General features: G+C 47.2%; 1 protein-coding gene and 1 long non-coding RNA gene across 2 annotated transcripts in view; both read left to right on the top strand.

The window, feature by feature from the left end:
• The first annotated feature begins 406 nt into the window (after window positions 1-406).
• On the top strand, window positions 407-13,345 carry LOC122459365. The gene is made up of 3 exons (XR_006279997.1): window positions 407-418; window positions 9,736-9,739; window positions 13,118-13,345. It is a non-coding gene; the product is annotated as an uncharacterized LOC122459365 (long non-coding RNA).
• Window positions 13,346-17,160: 3,815 nt separating this feature from the next.
• IFNGR1 (interferon gamma receptor 1) overlaps window positions 17,161-17,853 on the top strand; it is a 35,361-nt gene continuing 34,668 nt past the window's right edge. The window contains exon 1 of the mRNA XM_038396806.2: window positions 17,161-17,595. Coding sequence (XP_038252734.1) covers window positions 17,511-17,595 — 85 coding nt within the window. The 5' untranslated portion in view covers window positions 17,161-17,510. The remainder of the gene's footprint in view (window positions 17,596-17,853) is intronic.

Raw genomic sequence — 17,853 nt, 5'->3', positions numbered from 1 at the left:
CAGATTTGTTCTTGTGCTTTTTCAGGGAGTTTGAACAGATGATGTAGTTTCTTTTGGTAACCCTCGGTGGGATCAGAGGGTAATGGCTTGTAGAAAGTGGTGTTGGAGAGCTGCCTAGCAGCCTCTTGTTCATATTGTGACCTATTCATGATGACGACAGCACATGCTTTGTCAGCCTTTTTGATTATGATGTCAGAGTTGTTTCTGAGGCTGTGGATGGCATTGTGTTCTGCATGGCTGAGGTTATGGGGCAAGTGATGCTGCTTTTCCACAATTTCAGCCCGTGCACGTCAGCGGAAGCACTCTTTGTAGAAGTCCAGTCTGTTCTTTTGACCTTCAGGAGGAGTCCGCCCAGAATCCTTCTTTTTGTAGTGTTGGTAGGAAGGTCTCTGTGGGTTAGTGTGTTGTTCAGAGGTGTGTTGGAAATATGCCTTGAGTCAGAGATGTCGAAAATAGGACTCTAGGTCACCACAGAACTGTATTATGTTTATGGGGGTGGAGAGGCAGAAGGAGAGGCCCCGAGATAGCCTAGCAGAAGAATCTGTCCTAAGAGTATAGTTGGATAGATTAACAATATTGCTGGGTGGATTAAGGAAACCATTGTTGTGGCCCCTTGTGGCATGTAGTAGTTTAGATAGTTTGGTGTCCTTTTTCTTTTGTAGAGAAGCAAAGTGTGTGTTGTAAATGGCTTATCTAGTTTTTGTAAAGTCCAGCCATGAAGAAGCTTGTGTGGAAGGTTGTTTTTTTATGAGAATATCCAGTTTTGAGAGCTTATTCTTAATCTTTCCCTGTTTGCTGTATAGGATGTTGATCAGGTGGTTCCGCAGTTTCTTTGAGTGTGGCACAAGCTGTCAGCATAGTCTGTGTGGTATGTAGATTGTAATGGATTTTTTACCTTCAGTCCTTTTGGTATGATGTCCATCTCTTTGCATTTGGAAAGGAAGATTATGTCTGTCTGTATCTGTACGGAGTTTTTCATGAAGTTGATAGATTTCCACTCCATACGGCTAAATTCAGTGCCTTGCATAATGACAGACTTCAGAGTAGCAGCCATGTTAGTCTGTATCCGCAAAAAGAAAAGGAGTACTTGTGGCACCTTAGAGACTAACACATTTATTTGAGCATAAGCTTTCATGAGCTACAGCTCACTTCATCAGATGTATGCAGTGGAAAATGCAGTGGGGAGATTTATATACACAGAGAATATGAAACAATGGGTGTTACCATACACACTCTAACGAGAGTGATCAGGTAAGGTGAGCTATTACCAGCAGGAGAGCAGGGGTGGGAGGCAGAACCTTCAACAAAATTCTTCAACAAAAAAACTTCATAAAACAGTCTTCAATGAGAGACTGCTGAATTGGAATTAATTTGCAAACTGGATACAATTAACTTAGGCTTGAATAAAGACTGGGAGTGGATGTGTCATTACACAAAGTAAAACTATTTCCCCATGATTATTCCCCCCCACCCACCCCCTACTGTTCCTCCTACGTTCTTGTCAACTGTTGGAAATGGTCCTCCTTGATTATCAGTACAAAAGCTTTCCCCTCTCCTCCCCCCCCCTGCTCTCCTGCTGGTAATAGCTCACCTTACCTGATCACTCTTGTTACAGTGTGTACGGTAACACCCATTGTTTCATGTTCTCTATGTATATAAAATCTCCCCACTGTATTTTCTACAGCATGCATCTGATGAAGTGAGCTGTAGCTCACGAAAGCTTATGCTCAAATAAATTTGTTAGTCTCTAAGGTGCCTAAGTACTCCTTTTCTTTTTGCAGGTACAGACTAACACAGCTGCTACTCTGAAACCTAATTTTACAACAAGCCCATTCTTCAGATAATAAAGGCCTGGACTCAACTCTCAAAGTCACTGGGTCTATTTTGCCAGACTTTCTCACTTAGCTTTCAGAACAACAGCAAACTTGTTGTCATAGCTTAAGCAAGAAATTTCCCTGTCCATCATATCTGTTTCTATAATTTTCTTCTTGGGGAAAAAAAAGTTTCCACTTTGTCAACTCTGCTCAGATTTTTGCAACAAGTCCAATCTTTTGGGAATCAAGTCCATGCTTTTAAATATAATAGGAGAGATTCTGTCCCCCATTCAGACCCCTATGCACTGCTATGTATAGCTTATAAGGACTGGTAATGTACCATAACTGACCCCCCAGTGAAAGCACAACATGAGGACACCATAAGAGGCCCTGTGCTACCCCTTCACAGCCCTAGGATAGATGGCATGCTGATAGCAGGCTGGGGCAGGGAAGCATGGAAGTTGTGTGATTGAGGGGGGAAAAGGAAAAGGGAGGGGAGCAAAGGACATTACTGAGTTCAGCAGGGGTTGGGGGACACAGCTCCAGGCAGGGAAGAGATATCCCAGTAGTTCCTGGGTGGCTGTGCCCCATGCCCTGTGCTGCCCCTCCTGCAGTCTGGGTGTCTTCATCAGGATCCACAGTGGATGGAAGGTGGTATTGAGTTGGGCTGGCTGGGGAGCATACACTGTTACCCTACATGGTCCCTACACACTAGCCCTGGCCAGCATGACTCCTATGACTGGCTAAGTAAAAAAAGACAGGGAAAGGAGAGTTGTTCCTTCCTGCTGCTTGGTGGCCAATCCAATCCCATGCATCACTGAAACATGCTGGGTCCCTCTCCCACCTCCATGAGATATTGGAGGGCTGGAAAACATCGAGGGGGGGGGGGAAGATGGCAAAAACATACATCAGCATCTGCAGCATTTCCACTGTGATGGCACTTACCATCACCACCTCCCTGGATAGAGGGCAGGCTACAGCACATGGTGCTGCATGAGTTTTGGACTGCAACTCAGCTCAGCAGAAGCCAGAAGCCAGCAGAAGGCAGAGCAGCCAGAGGCTGTTTTGGGCTCTCAAGTAGCCCAAAATCTGGAGGGCACAAGGTTGGCATAAAGCCACCTGAGCTGCACCTGTTGTACTATGCTTCTTGAAGATGAAGCACAGACCTCTAAACATTAGGTCCAGTTCTAGGAGTCCTGCTTCCTCACCTATGACCACTGATAAACTTCCAGCTTGGAGCTCCTGCCATGGCCAGATGTGTTTTCACTGGCAAAGAGGGATCCCTTTATGAGGGGAAGTTTATTTCTGGTCATTTTTAGGTCAAGAGGTTTCCCCTGACATTCAGCTCAATTTTTTATTCAGTTTTGCTGCATTAAAAGAGGGAAAATGGAGCATTTAGTCTTCCTTCCTATCCTCCCTACTATACCACTGAACTTCGAAAAGAGAGAAAATAGGATCTATACTTGGCAATCTCATAAGTTATCAATTTGTGTCTGTTGAAGTTTGGCATGTTTGTGAAAGGTGCTTGATTGTACTCTTCTCTAAACCCACAAAAACAAGATAGCAGTAGTAAAAGATTTCAGGTTCCAGATTCCTTGTCCCAGAAGAGACATGAATCTAGAGTTGAGCATCTCAGTTGTTTCCATGCCTATTCCACCTTTGGGTTCTCTTATGGGAATGCCATTGAGGATACCAATTCTGAAAGACTTGGTACTCATTAGGAACTGAAAAGAAGACCACTAACCATTTATGTAGAAAGACTTATCCAATAGGAACAAGTTTTGATTACTAAGGGAGGCTGGATTTAAAACAAATTTTACTGTAACAGACAGTGAACTTGTAGGCAAGACACTCATGCCAAAAATGAAGTGTGTCCACTGGTTTGAGTGCCTGTTTTTTTTAGGAGTTGCAAGGATTCAGCATCTCTGAAATTCAGTTTCAGGGTTTCTCAGACTGGGACCCAAAACCTGAAGCAACCAAAATTAGTCAAATTTATTGACTAAAGTAATGTGAATCCTGTCTTTCATTGGAATAAAGAAAAGGAGTACTTGTGGCACCTTAGAGACTAACAAATTTATTTGAGCATAAGCTTTCGTGAGCTACAACTCACTTCATCGGATGCATCTCATCGATGTAGCTCATGAAAGCTTATGCTCAAATAAATTTGTTAGTCTCTAAGGTGCCACAAGTACTCCTTTTCTTTTTGTGAATACAGACTAACACGGCTGCTACTCTGAAACCTTTCATTGGAATAGTCACACTGAAAAAGACTTGTAAAAAAAAATTTTAAAAATCCTCACCCACCAAAAAGCCCTGAAACCCTGGCTTGTTTATGGAAGTGTAGTGAACTGGAATATGGCATGTGGTAAATGCATTACAGCCAACATTGTACATGCCACTGCTATTTTGCAATACAAGACCACCATTGAAAGAAAAAACAGAACATCTAATTAGAAGTTCCCCCCATCCCCCAAACTGGACTTAATGCTTTTTAGGCCCTTGAGACTTAGCAGTTCTTAAGTCTGTGAAGTCTAGACAAATAATTGCTTAGTTTGGAAACAGGAAAATTACTTGCTGCCTACTGGAAAAAATTGACAAAGTGCACTTAAAACTCCTGTCTCACTTTCCTTTATAAACACCACTGAACAGCAGAAGAACTGAAGGATTTGTGCATCAGGCTTGATACTTTGCTACCTGCTCTGGCTCTGTTCAGCCATGGAATCTCATACTACATAAAGCAAATTAAAAACAAAATGCAATATGGGAGAAAGCAATATGACAATGGTAAAGAAGCACTGACCTGATTTCTTCTAGCACTGAACAAAAAAAAACAAAACAAAAAAATTGTTAGAGTAAGTTCCTATTATCCCTGAAGCTCTTTCACCTCTCTGGACACCATCACTCCCTAGTTCCCAAATGTGTCTTGTTTATTTAGATAAGCTTTTCAGGGAATGGAATGTCACTATATATGAAGTCCTGATTTTGGCTGAGGCCTCCAGTGCTATTGTAATAAAACTTTACCTTTTGCTAGATGAGGGAAGGATAGCAGCTTGTGGGTAGGATTTTTCAAAAGGGTCATCATTGACCTAATCTTGTTGCTACTGAAGTGAACAATAAAACTAATTGATTTCAGCAGTGACAGAGTTAGGCAACCACTAAGGGTGTTGAGAAATCTCACCCTACATACTTTATTTCTTCTACTTGTATAGTATTGCAGCTTCCTCCCCCCACTTCTCCCTAGGGTATTTTTCTTTCTAATATTGGTGCTACCTGGCACCCATCTAGGATCCACAATGCCAGGCCTTGGCTACACTAGTGCCATCTCAGTGAAAACAAAAGACAAAAGCCACATCCCTTATCAATAGGGCTATGGTGGTAAAACATCTAAGTGTAGACCAGACCTAGAAGAAAAACCTCTCATGAAACTGTAGAAATACAGCAAAGGAAGGGTTATTAAATTAAGGGAACAGTTTTCCCCATGACATTTCTATCAATTCCTCATTTCTGCAACTGAACAACCACCACCTCTTTTATTCCGGCTGAAACAAAGGAGTCCAGTGTAAAAGAGTGACCTATCTCTTTAAGGGTCTGGGGGATGGGGCCAGCCAACACAGTTTGATTATCAGAAGGGCTCAGGTGTTTCTATGAAGGGCTGAGAGAGCTCAGCTAGAGAGCCATTGCCAAAGGGTGAAAAGCCTCTGCAGCGGCTGTTGGTCAGTGTTTGGTGTTGCTTTGCAAGTTGGAGTTAGCAAACCATGTCCTAGGGAAGGGCCTGAAAGAAACATGGATGTGGTGCTAGTTTTCCTGGGCTGGTGAGGGAGTCGACCACCCTGCATCTGGTAGAGACTGCAGGCAGGTGGTCAGCCCCTCAGAGGAAACTGAGGAAGCAGAAGAGACAACAGCTTCAGAAGAGATGGAAGGGATAGTGGGCATGGTTTGTCAGATGCCTGCCCTGGTATAGATGTTTGTTTTAGGGGAAGAGATGGTGGACATTCTATGCTTGGTGGCAGTGGCCCAGCAGCAACAAGAGGAACAGCAGAAGCAGATCCTGGCAGTCCTCTTGCAACTACTAAAGAGCCAAAGCCAGCAACGGGAGAAGGGGTTTGCTGTGCAACAGCAGTGACAGGAGGCCCAATATCAGCAACAGGAGCTGTTCCTGAAGTAACTTGCTATAGGGAGTCTTATTGGTCCTGGGGAGGATAGTTCAGGAAGGCCTGGCCGGGGTTGGTGAAGTTAGAGCTTTCCTCCACACTTCTGAGGCATTGTCTACACTGCGACGTTGTCAGCAAAACTTGTGTCTTTCACGGGTACTTAAAGCCCCCCCACAAAAGACAAAAGTTTTGCCAACGCAAGTGGCAGTGTGAACATGGCTTTAGCGGCAGGAGCACTCTCCTGCTCACAAAGCTACTGCTGCTCACAGGGCTGGAAGTATAAATACCGATAGAGAGCATTCACACACACTGACTTTTAGCGACAAGGCTGTGTCAGCACAGACTTGTCACTAAAAGCTGCGTAGTGTAGATAAGCCCTGAGTGCCCAGTGCTGCCAGCTGATCCTGGTGTGGCACCATGTCTGATGGAAGAGGCCCAGGAGCATACCAAGCCTTGAGCAACGAGCAGCCTGGCTCATTTCCTGAAGTAAAAGCTGCCACTTAGCCAAATAGGATGGACTCTAGAGGCATATTGTCACCGATTCTGGGTTGAGCCATTTCCACTCGGAGCATTCCGGTGTGTATAAGCTGGGCCAGTTGTTGCAGGGCAACTCTGAGTCATGGGCCTGGTGGCTCTGAAACAATTACTGTAGATCCTGCCTCTGGGAGCCCAAAGCTGGGGACGGCATTTTCAGCCATCTTCCGTGTACGAGGTGCAAGAGAGAATGGAGGTGTACTTGGAGGCCAAGGGAATTGAACAGTATGCCAGACCAAGAGTGATCTACTTGGAAAGGCAAGAGGAGAAGATGCCCTGACCTGGGGAAATTGGGGGAGACTCAAGGGGACAGAATCCTGGGAAGCCCTAGATGGAGTGTTTTAGAAGAACTACCAGTCCCCAAACCTAGGGGAAATTCCCCTGGGGAATGGCCAGAAAGTCCTGGTAGTTGGTTACCTCAATGCAGAAAACCTGGACACATCAAGATAATGCCCATTAATGGAGTGCAGCTACATGGGGAACTATTTTAGCCAAGGGGGAAAGACAGGGATCCCCTCCTAAGAGTTAATCCCATAAACAGTATGAGTGATGTATCAGCTAATCATAGAGGAAGGACTACTTTGAGATTTGCTTTAGATGTGGGATGGTGGGACACATATTAAAGGGGTGCCCTTTGAAGTTAGAGAGGAGGGAAGAAGGGTTTCATTCTCGCCCAGGGAGAGGGCCCGGACTCAAAGACCCAGGTAGGTTGAGTGCAGGGCTGACAAGACCAGAGTAGAGGTTGTAATCCAACCTTGCAACTTACAGACTTGTATTGCAAAATACTTGCGGGAACAGAACTGGCTCTTCCCCAGGCAGATACGAGTGTTAAGGAACAGAAGTTCAGATCTGAGACTGATCAGTATATGGTGGGAATCCAGATGTTGTCTCAAGGGAAATGGAATATGTTGGGGACACATCAGTATACCTGTGAACAAGTGATAGAAGAGCATCAGCAAACACTGAAGGAGAGGTGCTGCCTACTTTTGATGGTCTGTGAGCTTGAAGGGGAGCTGGAGCACATATGTGCACAGACCCTGCAGCCCTGTGGCTGTGGACGGTTCTGGGAGGAGGAGTGTAACAGCACAGGTAACCAAGAAGTCCAGTGTAAGAGTAGGCAGTCTACCCCTTTAAGGACCTGGGGCCAGCCAACTCTGTTCGCTTATCAGACATAGAAGGAGTCAGGTGTTCCCTAAAGGGCTGAACTTTCAGCCAAGGGAGAGCTGCAGGAGGGAAGTTGGCTCCTCTGACTTGCCACAGACTGAGGTGCAAAGTAAAATGCCTCTAGGCCCTTACAGTCTGGGTTGGCATGGGGAAGAGTTTTGTTGAGTATTTACTCTGAGAGGGCCCAGCCAGCCCTCAGATATGTCAAGTCACACTCATTGGGAGTGAGACTCATGCATTAGCATGCTAAGCTTATCTCATGTTTATGTCTACACTGCAGCTGGGAGCAGCAAGCTCTGAGCCTAGACAGACAGATTCACACTTGCTGGGCTCAAGCTAGCGTGCTAAAAATAGCTGTGTGGATGTTGAAATTTGGACTGCAGCTCGGGCTCTGAAGCCCACCCCCAATCCCTTGGGCATGAGAGCCTGAGCTGCAACATCAATACTGTTACTTTTAGTACCTAGCCAAAGAGACTTGGGCATAGCATTAAGTTTTTCCTGGGTTGGAGTTGTTCAATCATGTTGTGTCAGGTCCTTGAGCCAGTTAGTCCACACAGTATACCTGGGCACTTTAACTTCATGCATGTATAAGGGCCTCAACCAAAGCCCAGTGTTAATGACACCCTTTGTCAATGAAACCTGGATTAGGCACTCTGTGCATGTCTGTACATTTAGGAAGTTTTCTGTTGTGTGCGCTCACTATAAAATTGGTCTCATTTGTTAATTCTTGTTTTTACCCAATCAAGTAAATACACAACTATATTCATACAAAGTGTCAAATGTCAGACACTGATCAATAGCCTAACTTAAAAATAGTGTAGGCCGAATTTTTCACTTAGGGGAAAATGTATTTTTCTTCACCTTACCGTAACTCAAAAACAGATGAAGGCTTATTGATGATGATTAGCTATGCAAATAAAAATTCTTCCAAAGAAAATATTCTTAGCAGGAAGTTACTTTAAAAAAAAGCCTCTTATCTTATTAGTAATCAAATTATGTTTTACCAGACTTTCAGAACAGATACCTTTAAGCAATAGCCTCAGGGCCGGCTCTAGGTTTTTTTTTGCTGCCCCAAGCAAAAAATTGGCTGCCCCAAGCTCAGGTGGGGCTGGGGCTCGCAGGTGGCGCTGGAAGTGGACGGAGTGATGTCACTTTCTCCCAGCACCTGCAGGGGCTTTACCCCCTCCCCCGCCCAGCCATGCAGAGAAGCCCCTATACAAGGGGTGGCACAAGGCAGTAAGCAGCCAGTATGCAGATGAGGTGGCACAGCCTCGGCTCCCCGGCAGAACTTGCCTTCTCCTCCCCAGGTAGCAGCTTTGTGACTTTGTCCTCACCCATAACTATTTCACATTTGGGGACAATGTATACCTTCAAATCAGCAGCACTGCAATGGGTACACACATGACCCCACAGTATGCCAACATCTTTATGGCTGACTTAGAACAACGCTTCCTCAGCTCTCATCCCCTAATGCCCCTACTCTACTTGTGCTACATTGATGACATCTTCATCATCTGGACCCATGGAAAAGAAGCCCTTGAGGAATTCCACCATGATTTCAACAATTTCCATCCCACCATCAACCTCAGCCTGGACCAGTCCACACAAGAGATCCACTTCCTGGACACTACGGTGCTAATAAGCGATGGTCACATAAACACCACCCTATATCGGAAACCTACTAACCGCTATTCCTACCTACATGCCTCTAGCTTTCATCCAGATCACACCACATGATCCATTGTCTACAACCAAGCTCGATGATATAACCGCATTTGCTCCAACCCCTCAGACAGAGACAAACACCTACAAGATCTCTATCATGCATTCTTACAACTACAATACCCACCTGCTGAAGTGAAGAAACAGATTGACAGAGCCAGAAGAGTACCCAGAAGTCACCTACTACAGGACAGGTCCAACAAAGAAAATAACAGAATGCCACTAGCCATCACCTTCAGCCCCCAACTAAAACCTCTCCAACGCATCATCAAGGATCTACAACCTATCCTGAAGGATGACCCATCACTCTCACAGATCTTGGGAGACAGGCCAGTCAGAGGAGATCAGAGGCTCGTTCACCTGCGCATCTACCAATGTGATATATGCCATCATGTGCCAGCAATGCCCTTCTGCCATGTACATTGGTCAAACTGGACAGTCTCTACGTAAAAGAATAAATGGACACAAATCAGACGTCAAGAATTATAACATTCAAAACCAGTCGGAGAACACTTCAATCTCTCCGGTCACTCGATTACAGACCTGAGAGTGTCTATCCTTCTGTTGGGGACACCGGGCATGGCCACTAGGTAACTCAAGGGGATGGAAGACCATGAGTGTCGATGAAGCCCCCTCGCTCTAGGCCCAGGTGGCCCACCCTCCTTTCCTTTTCTGCCTGGAGATACTCACAGCCTTCAGGCTGAGAGATTTGTAACAGTGTATTGCAGGCACAGACTAACTGGAGCAAGATTAGATCAAGCAGGACAGGAATGTTAGATAGTGCTGAACAAACAACTCCATATACGGGGGAATAGATGATAAGAGGAAAAAGGGGAACTGGTCGGTATACCGGATTGGCTATATGGAAAGCTTGCTATTGGATAAGCACGCTAAAGAATGAATGTATAAAATATGTGTAACTGCTTGCACTGGTGTGCAGGATTTGAGATTGTTGTCTCCCTGTACCGCTTGAAGTTTCAAATAAACTTTTCTACTTCTCCACCCCGTTGTGATTATTGGGCGATGCACACCGGGCAACGAATCCAGTTGTTGCCTGCCTCGGGCATTTTGTGCCAGCAACAGTTTTTGGCGTCCCTGGGTGGGCGAGAGGCTACAACACAAGCCTTGCCCGGATCCCTTGCGGGGACCGATGGGTGAGGACTCCGATCGACGCCCAGTGCACACCAGTGTGATTCCCGGGGGCCTCGGAGGGGCATAGCCCAACCGGCCCCGTAGGGCACAACGGTGCAACGCACCTGATCAGTGGAGAAGTGCTGCGGGCGACGGTGGGGAACTGGTCCTTCGGATAAGGTAGGAACCTTTTGAAATCCGGATTGTCTGCTCTGTTTTGAACCTGGGGACGCCCAGAGTTACCCTGTAGGCATGGGACAGAGACAGAGCTCTGGAGGGAGGGCACAGTGTACGCCCCAAGAGTGTATCCTAGCAAATTGGAAGGTATTTGGATCGGATCCGATGACTAAGAATAAATTAAAATGATACTGTACAGTTGACTGGCCTCAATATCAACTAGAGGACCAGGAGCGGTGGCCACCAGGAGGGTCAATTAATTACAATACGATCCTCCAGTTACTTTTGATCTGTCAGTGAACGGGGAAATGGAATGAACATCTGTATGCGCATTTGTTTTTGGCTTTGTGTAATCGATCAGATGTCTTACAACGATGTAATTTGACTCCGACTGGTTCGGTAGTGGCTAATGTTAGTCCCCAGACCTCCACCCCAACTGTGATGGCAGGTCCGGTGTCCCCTTCAGCCCCCATGCTCCCACCTGATAGGGCCCCTACAGTGGGCTTATATCCTTTACTTACTGAGACTAAGATCTCCCGTACTGGCACGGGTGAGCGTCCGGCCACGACTATGCAGGTCTATACCCATGTGCCCGTTAACCCTATGGATTTGGCTGCTTTCAAAGTACAGGCAGGGGGAGCGTCAGCTTTCCAATGAGAGGAAGGAGGCTGTCTGCCAGGTTCCTGTTCCCATTAATTGTAAAGGCCTCAGAGCCTTCCTGGGCATGGCGGGGTTCTGTCGGATATGGATCCCGGAATTTGGACTGTGGGCTAGACCCCTGTATGATTGTGTAAAAGGAGCAGATCATGACCCCTTCTATTGGACCCCAGAGGCTGACAGGACATTTAAAATCTTGAAAAGGAAGCTGATGGAAGCTCCGGCTCTGGGCCTCCCAGATCTCACTAAGCCATTTCAACTGTATGTACATGAACGAAAGGGGTGGCCTTAGGAGTGCTCATACAGTTGTTGGGAGCATGGAAACGTCCCGTGGCCTATTTCTCTAAGCAGCTAGACCAAGTGGCAAAGGGATGGCCAGCGTGCCTGCGCGCAGTTGCAGCCACAGCCCTGACGCTGGCTGAAGCTGAGAAACTAACTTTGGGAGGGACAATACAGATATATACCCCTCATATGGTCTGAGCCTTATTGGATGCAAAGGGAGGCCTTTGGCTCACGCAGGCTCGGATGGCTAAGTACCAGGCTAAACTTCTGGAGAACTCTGAAGTCACCTTACAGTCTTGCCCCTCCCTTAACCCCGCCACCCTCTTACCGGAGACTGAGGAACAGGAACATGATTGTTTAGAGATCATAGATGCCCAATACTCTAGCCGTCCGGACTTAAAAGATATACCCCTCCTAAATGCAGATCATGAGTGGTATACTGATGGTAGCAGCACTGTGATAAATGGGCAAAGGAGGACCGGCTATGCTATCGTAACCCTCCATGACACTGTGGAAGCCAAGGGTTTGCCCACTGGGACCTCTGCCCTGCTGGCTGAACTAGTCGCCCTCACCCGTGCGCTTGAACTGTCAAAAGGAAAGCGGGTCAATGTTTATACCGATTCAAAATATGCCTTTGGAGTGCTACATGCTCATGCTGGCTTATGGAAGCAAAGGGGAATGCTGACAGCTCAAGGCTCCCCAGTCAAGTACGTGCCCCAAATCCTCCGGCTCCTAGAAGCCGTACAACTCCCCTCAGAAGTGGCAGTGGTACACTGTAAAGCCCATCAAATGGAAGATCAAGATGTGGCCAGGAGTAATGCCCGGGCAGATAGAGAGGCTAAGCATGCTGCCACCCTCATATGCCCTCAGACTGAGAATGCCCATATGCATGCCCTTATCCCATCTGTGGGGGAGCTTCCAATCCCCCAGTACTCTGGAGAGGAGAGACAGCTAATTGACAAACTCGGTCTCCAGGAAAAGGAGAGATGGCTCCATTCCCCGGAAGGAAAGGTCCTTCTACCGAAGGGCCTGATCCAGCCAGTGTTACAAAAATTACATCAAACCACTCATGCTGGCAGGGAAGCACTTATCCAACTGATAAGAAAATACTTTATAACTTCTGGACTCCGACCCCTGGCTACCCAGGTACAGGCGGACTGCTTAGTCTGTCAAAAGAATAACCCCTGACCAGGACATCAAGGGCCACCCGCTGCTCTGGAACCCACTCCGGGCCCCGGGCGGGCGTGGCAAATAGATTTTACTGAGTTTCCTCGGACCCAAGCGTACAAATATCTCCTTGTCTTAGTGGGTCGATTCAGCAGATGGCCAGAAACCTTCCCATGCTGCAATTGCACTGCCAGGACAGTGGCCCTTAAGTTTGTTAAGGAGGTCATTCCTCGCTTCAGACTTCCCCAGTGGATGGAATCTGACAACGGGACACATTTCACATCAAAGATTGTCCAAAGCATCTCGAATGCCTTGCAGATCCCCTGGAAACTCCATACGCCTTGGAGACCGCAAGCCAGCGGTGTAGTAGAGCGTACCAATCAGACCCTTAAATGACATCTCTCAAAAGTGTGCTAAGAAGCCTCCCTGCGATGGCCTGATGCCTTACCCCTCATCCTGCTCCGAATCCGCGCTGTCCCAAAGGGTAGATTAGGGCTTAGTCCCTTTGAAATTATGTTTGGGAGGGTATGGCCTATGAATGGCACACCGGTTCTGTCAGGGGAGTGGGAGCTGGGTAATGGCTTTTTGTCTCAGTATATGTGTTCCCTGTCTGCTGTTCTCTTGTCTCTTCACAGGTACACTAAAGACTCCCAGCCTCTTCCCTTGGACTCTCCCATCCATTCCTTGCAGCCCGGCGACTCTGTGCTTGTTCGCACCTGGAAAGACACGCCTCTCCAGGAAAAGTGAAAGGACCCTACATCGTCCTGCTGATCTCCCATACGGCGGCAAAGGTCGAGGGACACAAGAACTGGATCCTTCACTCGCGTCTGAAGGCAGTACCCACCCCTTCATCAGCAGAGCAGTGGACCGTCCACCCCGTTGACTCCTCATCTAGTGACGATCTTGGGCTAAAGTTACTTTTTAAGAGACACAAACAGCAGGCACCTTAACACCAAAATGGACCCACTCAAAAACTGGAAACCCTGGACCGGGAAGACCCCGGTAATAATTAATCGTGTAACCCTGTTATTTTCTATGCTGTTATTTCTAAACTGTGCATATCAGGAACATAATTCCTTTGTTTTACTTGCGCACCATGTTGCTACTTTAACAAACCAAACTGATTGCTGGGTGTGTGCTCCGAATCCATTTTCCCCCAGAAAAGGAGTGCCCTCTTGTCATGCTGCCCTTAACCCTAGCAGAATTAGCTGCCACCAAAGAGCAGGAAAGTAGAAATTGAACGGACTCACCGTTCTGGTATAAGATCTCTTTGCAGCTAGCTACCTACCAGGATCAGGAGTATTCAGTTGCAGTGCTCACTGAGGGAGTGTTTTGTTTTACCCGAAACCAATCTGATCACTATAGGCGTCCTGTGGGAAGGAGTTTCTGTGTTATTACACAGTGGGCCGATGGATATTGGATAAAAACTGAAAGGGGAGGTCAACAGTGTGGATGTAATGGTTCCTCCCCTTTTGGGGAAACTCTTACGAATGATCCTTCCACAAAAAGAGGGTCAGGAAATATAAATTGCCGTTCAGTTAATATTTCCACTATAGCAGGCCAATGGTGGATTTGCAGAGGTCCTTATGGTGAGTGCAATTTGAATGGCACAATTAGGAATACCCCCCTTGTACACACTCGGGAGGATGAGAAGCTCCCCTGGGGGCATATGAATTGTTTGGAAAAGCGACCTTAAATATCCCAGGAATCCCTCTAAGAAACAGTCCTTACTGGGCCCTACAGGGTCACTATTTTATATGTGCCCGAAAGGCTTACAAGGTATTGCCAGCCAATTGGACAGGTAGCTGTTATATAGAATCATAGAATCATAGAATCATAGAATATCAGGGTTGGAAGGGACCCCAGAAGGTCATCTAGTCCAACCCCCTGCTCAAAGCAGGACCAAGTCCCAGTTAAATCATCCCAGCTAGGGCTTTGTCAAGCCTGACCTTAAAAACCTCTAAGGAAGGAGATTCTACCACCTCCCTAGGTAACGCATTCCAGTGTTTCACCACCCTCTTAGTGAAAAAGTTTTTCCTAATATCCAATCTAAACCTTCCCCATTGCAACTTGAGACCATTACTCCTCGTTCTGTCATCTGCTACCATTGAGAACAGTCTAGAGCCATCCTCTTTGAAACCCCCTTTCAGGTAGTTGAAAGCAGCTATCAAATCCCCCCTCATTCTTCTCTTCTGCAGACTAAACAATCCCAGCTCCCTCAGCCTCTCCTCATAAGTCATGTGCTCTAGACCCCTAATCATTTTCGTTGCCCTTCGTTGTACTCTTTCCAATTTATCCACATCCTTCCTGTAGTGTGGGGCCCAAAACTGGACACAGTACTCCAGATGAGGCCTCACCAGTGTCGAATAGAGGGGAACGATCACGTCCCTCGATCTGCTCGCTTATGGAGCTTATGGAGCTTATAGCTTATGGAGTTCCTCATCTTTCAATAACTACCACACTGCCCAAAGGAAAGATTAGGAATACCTCTGTTGAGTCACGAGAAGAGACCCTGCGACAACTCAATGCGGCCTTGGAGGGCAATGCTAAGAATCCTCTCACAACTGAAAAGCTTACAGGGTGCTCCATACTGGGAATTGTGCCACTGATTACCGGGCCAGCCACAGCATGCATAGGCCGCTATATTGTAAGGCTTCAAATGGTGCTTGAAAAAGTAGCCTTAGAATTAGAGGACTCGATTCGTGATCTAGGGTCAGCAGTAGTAACATTAAATAAGAAGAAAAGGAGTACTTGTGGCACCTTAGAGACTAACAAATTTATTAGAGCATAAGCTTTCGTGAGCTACAGCTCACTTCATCGGATGCAACTCACAGCTTATGCTCTAATAAATTTGTTAGTCTCTAAGGTGCCACAAGTACTCCTTTTCTTTTTGCGAATACAGACTAACACGGCTGCTACTCTGAAACCTGTGATTAAATAAGAAGGTACAGCAGCTCAGAATGTATTCCCTCCAAAACAGGCTGGCCTTGGACTACCTTTTGGCATCCCAAGGGGTGTTTGTGCCCTTGTTGGGTCCCGATGTTGTGGATATGTAAATGACAGCAGTTATGAGATTTATGATAAGGTGATACAGGCTGAGGCACATGCCTGAGCCGGAGCACAGGCTGCTTACACTGCCCCCGAGGGTAATTGGTTGCAAACCTAGTTTTCAGGCTGGGGTTTATCATCTTGGCTTGATGGTTTATTTAGTCTGTTGTTAAAAAGTTTTCTTCCTGTCTTAATCGTACTAATGGTGTTATGTTGTGCAATATCATGTGTCAGAGCCCTTGTAAAAAACATGGTAATGCATTCCCTTTAGGGCTACCACAAAGTGCTTATGCAAAGTCCCCTTATAAAAAGATAAGAGCCCAAGTGAGAAAACTCAGAAACAAGGCTGTTCAGTATTCTCAAAGGAGGGAGTTGTTGGGGACACCGGGCATGGCCACTAGGTAACTCAAGGGGATGGAAGACCACGAGTGTCGATGAAGCCCCCTCGCTCTAGGCCCAGGTGGCCCACCCTCCTTTCCTTTTCTGCCTGGAGATACTCACAGCCTTCAGGCTGAGAGATTTGTAACAGTGTATTGCAGGCACAGACTAACTGGAGCAAGATTAGGTCAAGCAGGACAGGAATGTTAGATAGTGCTGAACAAACAACTCCATATAGGGGGGAATAGATGATAAGAGGAAAAAGGGGAACTGGTCGGTATACCGGATTGGCTATATGGATCCTTAGGACAGCTTCCTATTGGATAAGCACGCTAAAGAATGAATGTATAAAATATGTGTAACTGCTTGCACTAGTGTGCAGGATTTGAGATTGTTGTCTCCCTGTACCACTTGAAGCTTCAAATAAACTTTTCTATTTCTCCACCCCGCTGTGATTATTGGGCGATGCACACTGGGCAACGAATCCAACTGTTGCCTGCCTCGGGCATTTTGTGCCAGCAACACTTCAACAAAAAAACTTCAAAAACAGACTCCAGCGAGAGACTGCTGATTTGGAATTAAATTTGCTAACTGGATACAATTAACTGGGCTTGAATAGAGACTGAGTGTGGATGGGTCATTACACAAAGTAAACCTATTTCCCCATCCCTCCCACCCCCTACTGTTCCTCAGACTTTCTTAAAAAGAAAAGGAGGACTTGTGGCACCTTAGAGACTAACAAATTTATTAGAGCATAAGCTTTCGTGAGCTACAGCTCACTTCATCGGATGCATTTTGCATCCGATGAAGTGAGCTGTAGCTCACGAAAGCTTATGCTCTAATACATTTGTTAGTCTCTAAAGTGCCACAAGTCCTCCTTTTCTTTTTGCGAATACAGACTAACACGGCTGCTGCTCTGAAACCTATTCCTTGACTGCGTGGAAGGGGAGCACCCGGGGCACGCGCTGGGCTGCAGGCAGCTGAGGGTTAACTGGGCCGGGTGCTCTTTTCCAGTGGGTGCCGAGGGGCCGGGCCGGGCCGGCGCAGAGCCCTCCCTGCACTGCGATTGCGCGGCGCGCTGGCACGGGCCCATGAGCTCGGCGTCAGACAGGCCGCCCAGGCCGAAGCCGGCCTCGCGGCCCGCCCAGTCACGTGACCAGAACGGGGCGCGGCGGCGGCGGCCGCCACTTTCCTAGCGGTTCCGAGGCCGGAGCCTGAGCTGCCCTCGAGCCCGTCTCCCGCTCGCGCCTTCGGCTGGTGCGGCGCGCGCGCGCCTCGAGCGAGGATGCGGCCCGCGGCCCCGCTTCTCTTCCTGCTCCCCGTGCTGCTTTCCCGGAGCGGGGCCAGCTCCGGGGAACTCCCGGAAACAGGTACCGATGGGGCGAGGAGGGGGCGGCAGTAACTAGCCGGCCCTAAGAGTTCAAAGATCACATCAGGCTCTTTTCTTCTCCCCTTCCCCTAATAAGATGGGTAGACAACCATGGCATTTAAAAAATTCTGCCCCTGCTCCCTGGATTCGGAGCCAGAAGAGAGCACTGGGCTCTGATTTCAGTCTCTTCTTCCCTAGCCACAAGCAGCTAGAAATGCACCCTTTGCTCTGTAAAGCGGTAGAGGGATTCTCGTGTAAT

The sequence above is a fragment of the Dermochelys coriacea genome, chromosome 3 (genome assembly GCF_009764565.3).
Source record: "Dermochelys coriacea isolate rDerCor1 chromosome 3, rDerCor1.pri.v4, whole genome shotgun sequence".
Classification (NCBI taxonomy): domain Eukaryota; kingdom Metazoa; phylum Chordata; order Testudines; family Dermochelyidae; genus Dermochelys; species Dermochelys coriacea.
This window is presented reverse-complemented; position numbering and strand designations above follow the sequence as displayed.